Source organism: Perkinsus marinus (genome assembly GCF_000006405.1).
Source record: "Perkinsus marinus ATCC 50983 genomic scaffold scf_1104296957154, whole genome shotgun sequence".
Classification (NCBI taxonomy): Eukaryota; Perkinsozoa; order Perkinsida; family Perkinsidae; genus Perkinsus; species Perkinsus marinus.
This window is the reverse complement of record NW_003207237.1, coordinates 1-5,970: the sequence shown is the minus strand read 5'-3', so window position 1 is coordinate 5,970 and position 5,970 is coordinate 1. Positions and strand designations below refer to the sequence as shown.

The window sequence follows — 5,970 nt, the reverse complement described above, 5'->3', positions numbered from 1 at the left end:
ATTCGGTGGTTGATGATGACCATCTTCATTTTCATGCATCGTCGCAAAATGTGTTCAGCTTCGTGTAGGTTTCCTATACTCTCATTACCCGGCATATCTGAAGCACTATAGAGATGAGGTCTACTCAAGCGTAAGTTACCTCGCCACTGTAGTGGTAGTTGATTAATGTTATCATTGATCCCTAGCCGATGTAGGTAACCCTCCATAAGCTCATCAAGCTCCTTGATGATGTCTCTAGCGTTAGCTTCCTCACTCGTGACTTCTTCTCGTGTATTCTCATCCATTGGGTTCTTTATGGAGTGTTCATCAGTGTTTAGTTCACTATGGGTTACATCGTTAAAGCCCAGCACGTCATCTGACTGTTGTTTTCCTTCCGAGACATTACGACCGCTGTTATTGGTATCGTACGACATCCCTTCAGCGTTCTCTAACTCGGGCTTTGTCGTTTCTCGATGGGAGCCTATAGAGAGTTTAAAGTAGTTCTGATTCAATACTCGGTGTCTAAGGAGTGGACGGTATTCTCACATCTTACCTGTGCTAGACATGGTGTTCGACCCGTTGTAAGCCTAGCTTTTCCTTGCGAAGGCCGCGCGAAAACGTTCGGGATAAGTTTTCCGATAATCGTTGCAGTTATTTGGTTTTTGCGCCCTATGGAACAAAGCTTAAATCCAGGAGTAGTATTACTACAGGAGGCAATGAAGGGAGACCTTATCGTGGTCAGGACAGAAGGAGCAGCAGTAGACGTAATACTGGGCGAAGGGGGGTTGGGGGAGGATCCAGAAGGACATCTAGAGAGATTCATTCCAATGGGTAGTAGATGCTTATCGTGTCCTATTAGAGCCTGAGGGGAGAAGACAGGTTACTCCCTGGTGCGGCGACAGTGAACGTGAATTATGCAAAGGAAGTGGAGGCAATCCGCCGACACTCTGCAGATATCACTGATTTTACCGATCTATCGCTCCGTACGGGAACGAACGAAGACCAGCCATTAGGATCGAGCTCGATTCTCAGCTCCTAGACGGAATACTTTGCAACGACTGGGTCAACGGATGGCTTCATTTGCTGTCTCGATGCTGCGTGGTGTGCTGCCTCTGTGGTCCTCTACCGAGTCAGGCGATACTCCGATGAACAAAGCTCATCAACGCAGGATACGCTTCAACCGCAAGGTCTAACCGGATATGGAAGATTGGTTTATTTGCTCTTTTATTAGTGGCGTGACGTGGTCATAGTCTCCCTCATTCTCCTCTTGGAGTCACTACCGTTCATACTTGGTAGTAGTAGTAGTAGGGAATGACCACTTAGTACTCTCCATCATGGGTTGCCATAATCTTAGGCTCCTATGATGCTCTACGAGCCTGTTCAGGCCAATGCTCCACCCTACCATTGGTTGCATCCGCATTCTTAGGAACCGGTGCGAGTCTATCAGCTTTTAAGGTAGCTCTGCTTGGTTTATTCATGTTCACCACTTTCTCGCTCCTTCCTAGTGTGCGTCCGAGAGTGCTATGGTATCTCTATTCAACGTAGTATGGGGTACGGGCTCACTATTCTGTTGCTTGTAATAATAATAAGCTACAACACTCCACAGCAGCCTCTCACATCCCTGCATGCTTCCTTACTCAGTTATTCAGGAGTATGTTTGCTTACCTCTTCTGAATGTTCATCCTCTGAGGTTAGGCGACGCCCCCGCTCCCCCATGCCATAGAGACTATCTTCTCTCAGGAATCCATCGCAGCGTTCACACCGATGTTCCCTGCTCTCGGCACGGTAATGAAGCCTTGATGAGCCTACCAGCGATTGTCTACCAGCTCTACTCTGCGGCTCCTGAAGTACGGGAAGCTATTAGTGAATCTATCAAGGATTACGTTAAGGAGGAAAAAGCCTGGCAGAATCAGCGCAAGTAGCCAGGTTTGGTATGGCTATTAAGTTGACAGGAATGAGTTGTTACAATCAGAGCTTACAACAAACCTGATAGCCGATCGCGGCTACAGAGGCTCTTCTTCGCTTTGCTAGTGCGAACGAGAAGTGGTGTTGAAGGCGTGAAGCTGTGAGATATATAGCAGTCGCATTATGTTTGTTTACTTCCACTGAGTTCTCGCTCAGTTACCGCGAAGATATGGCGAGCAAATCACGTAGGTCAGGGTCTCTAACTTGTTAGCCGTGTTGTCGTACCTTCTTTATCGATGTTGTGAGGGTATTTGCTCGGTTGCTTCAGAGTTCAGAGCAATGCGAACCAATACGAGTCTGGGAGGTAGTGCACAACTTTCTGGTGAGGGGTTGCTAATGAAAGGAGAATAGGAGCATACAGTCCCTGTCCATTGCAGAAAATATTATACCCGATGGTAATGGAGAGCGCCGCACGGTTGCCCTATCTGGGGGTCCACGTTCTACATCGGGGGGTATGGAATAGAGTCTAGTAGCATGGGTCTGTTAGAAGCATTCAGGTGGTGGTATGGGACAAGCACTCAAGGAAAGGCTCAACAACGATCTCCTTACAACAAAGAGTGACGACTAGGAATCTATATGTAGTAGATTCTTGGGTATCTACCTACCCCCCATATAAAGCATTGGTTCGATGCATGAACATCTCGGGATATCCCATGCTTCGCCTTGGAGTTATTGTGTACTATGTTGGGTTCTCAGTGCGATGAAGGGGAGTCACGGGTAGTGGGATGCACTCGCATCGCGCTGGTTATTCCGATGGACCCTTAGGAGGGGTCGACACAAGCAGGCTAGGGGTTTATATGCTAACATACAATTCCGTCATACATGAAGACTATGATTACCACGTATCTCTTGTTGTTATCATCACTACTCGATCAAGGGTAATACGGGATGATCATGGGTGAGCATAGGTGTTCGGTCGAGGGTTCTCATGTAGGTCATTCTCTCGGGCACCTATACACACTGGTCACCTCTGGACACCTCTCACGCACTGGTCTCACCAGCTGTCTAGCATCGAATTTGCAGATTCTCGTGGAGATAGAACTCCAGCTGGGGCTAGCGGATCCCTCTAGTTGGACCCTGTGAGCTTCTCATCGGGTAAGCCAACTGTGAGCTTTGCTGTCATCAACACTAGCAACTCTCGAATCGACGTGGGAGACACATGCTTTCGTGCTTTTCCATACTAGACTCTAATTCCATATTGACCAGTCTTGTGGACCCCTGAAAATGATGTTTTCCAACAGTTTCATAAAAAGTCACTCCCTCCTTGAGTTGTAGCCTCAGGGTGCACCGCGTCGTTCCTTCGTAATGGTCTCCTGTAGTGGTGCTTTCCCTGCTATTTTGACCAGTCAATTTCATCACCAAGATGCCACCGAAGCAGGATAAATTCGCTGTGAAGAATGCGACGGCCAATCCCCAACAAATTACAGCTGAACAGATCCTGAGGGAGGCAGTCGAACGGATGGGCGATGTAACGAAATACTTCTCTTGATGGCTACGATGATGCTTTCCTGTATTAGGAGCGGCCCGGGCCATCTCGTAAGATTGCCAGTAAGGAGGAACTCGCTGATTATAAGTACCTCGGGAAGACACGAGTGCAATTAGCGAATAGCGTGTCCTTGTCAGGGTGAGCAAACGGAAGGAGTTTGAGGACACCTTACGTAAACAACGACATCATATGGGCACCTGGATTAAGTAGGATGACTCTTAGGGGAGGGCGATGCTGACCGATAATGTACAGATATGCTCAATGGGAAGAGTCCCAAGAGGAGTTCAGAAGGGCCCGCTCAGTCTTCGAGAGAGCACTGCAGATCGACTATCGTAATTCGTCTCTATGGCTGAAGTATATCGAGATGGAAATGAAACACAAGTTTGTGGCCCATGCGAGGAACTTGTAAGTGCTGCCCTGTCGAGAGATGTAAATATGTAACTGAATAGATTCGATCGAGTCACGAGCCTTCTACCTCGTCATGATCAGTTCTGGTATAAGTATGCCTATATGGAGGAGCTTTTAATGGACTATGCTGCGGCTCGGAAAGTATACTACATACAGAGTGAGGATGATGGAGTCGGTGGTCATTGATGGGGTACAGGTGTATGAGAGATGGATGCAATGGCAACCTAGCGATAATGCATGGCTACAATATATCAAGTTCGAGCTTAGATGCCATGAGGTTGAACGGGCCAGAGCCATATATGAAAGGTCATCGTCATCACCAGAAGATCTAAAGCCTCGAGTATTTATACAATAGATACGTATCTCAAATCCAGACAGTGATGTCTTTTACACGGTTGGCCAAGTTCGAGGAAAGACATGGGAATAATGTAATTGCTGACGATCACCGTTGCTGCTGGTGCTGTCAGCACTGACTGTGAGATTGTCAGGTTCGGGCACGAGCTGGCTACCAGACATGTCATGACACTTTGAAAGATGATTTGGGACCGGAGGGGATCACTGAAGATCTGTAATGACGTCTCACCGACATGAAGTGACGACGTGGTGAGAACTCGAACTGCAGATACGTGAAGTGGGCAGAGTTCGAGCAACGAGCTGCGAGGGATGATCCCTCAGCGGCGGCGAAGGTCTATAAGCTTGGTATAGACACTTTACCTCCTGAAAGGACTGCTTATCTACGCGATAGATACGCCAAGTAGCATGCCACTCTACCATAGCTGCCATAGCTTATGTACTCAGGTACATGAAACAGAAAGGTACGCGAACGGATATCGAAAGGCTCCTTCTGGAGAAGTGTAGACTGAAATATGAGAAGCAACTCTCTGACTCTGATGGAGTTGATGTGGATATCTGGATCAACTATGTACGTTATCATCATCCTCTCCTTCTACAGATGCCTCACCACAGATCCTTCTCGAAGAAAATATTGGAGACTCCGCAGCCCAATGCCGAGAAGTATACGAGAGAGCCATCGCTGCAGCTCTACCACCCGAACAAGCGGCACCCAAGGGACGGAAAGATCTTTACAGGCGATATGTGTATAGACTGCAGAGTGTTTCATTGCCATTGAACTCTCATTTTTGGTAGGTATATATGGCTCTTCTATGCTAATTACGAGGAGTCCCTCATCCAATCCGGGGAATCGACACCTGATAGGGTTCGAGAAGTGTAAGCGACACACGGCAAAGCTACTGTTATGTGTTATTGACTACTAAGGGATTGTAATCCTCGTAGATATCACACAGCCCTCGGGCTCTTTCGCTCGCGGAAGATATACTTCAGCAAACTTTACAATGCTTACGCGGAGTTCGAGATCCGCCAGATGGATGTTGGACGGGCTAGGCTTGTGTAAGATCCCTCCGGTGTGCTTGGCGACTATTGTGGAATCACGGCAAGTGCCCCGTCTGCAGGTATGGTCGTGCAATCGGCGAATCCAAGAAGGCTTCTGTGTTCCGTTCCTACATTCAATTTGAGTTCAACCTCGGGCAAGTGGATCGAGCCCGCAGGATCTGTGCGAGGTAAAACATTACCACGCTACCGAACACTAACGATCGGCTTAATGCTTACTTTCGAAGAGACAGCTCTTCTATCGGACAGTTACGTATCGGCGCATTCGCTGGAAGCTGCTTCTTGGGTATGCTGGATGGATATGGAGATGAAGCTCTCTGAGGTCAATAGAGCTCGCAAACTTGGAGAGATGGCCATAAGGGTACTTGGCGTGCTTCACTTAACGCCCAACCTTCATGATGTAGCTCGCTGATGAGTCGGCATCTGACGAGAGCGACGAGATTATGAACGAGCCGGAGCTTATTTGGAAGAAATGTATCGACATAGAAATAGAGCAAGGAGAGATGGAGAATGCACGGTATGTTGCTTGTTGGCTTAATGAGTGTGGAGAGCATCAACGCTCTTTTCAGCGATTTATTCGAACGATTATTGGATCGCACCACCCACGTCAAGGTTTGGCGTTCGTATGCTGATTTCGAACTAAAGCACGGAGACCAGTCCTTCGAGAAGGCGAAGGAGTGAGTTGTCTGTCTACTACGTCTGATAGCTACGTTACATTCTCAAAG

At 47.8% G+C, this 5,970-nt stretch overlaps 1 protein-coding gene across 1 annotated transcript; it reads left to right on the top strand.

The window, feature by feature from the left end:
* Positions 1–3,257: 3,257 nt before the first annotated feature.
* On the top strand, positions 3,258–5,926 carry Pmar_PMAR002162 (conserved hypothetical protein; the record flags this gene model as incomplete). Its single annotated transcript, XM_002774931.1, has 17 exons — positions 3,258–3,412; positions 3,462–3,517; positions 3,568–3,636; positions 3,683–3,835; positions 3,880–3,979; positions 4,035–4,144; positions 4,194–4,266; positions 4,327–4,406; positions 4,461–4,592; positions 4,637–4,760; positions 4,805–4,935; positions 4,985–5,065; positions 5,132–5,245; positions 5,308–5,415; positions 5,495–5,606; positions 5,650–5,762; positions 5,815–5,926. The coding sequence occupies exons 1-17, from the start codon at positions 3,308–3,310 to the stop codon at positions 5,924–5,926; spliced, it is 1,773 nt and encodes a 590-aa protein (XP_002774977.1). The 5' UTR covers positions 3,258–3,307.
* Positions 5,927–5,970: the final 44 nt, after the last annotated feature.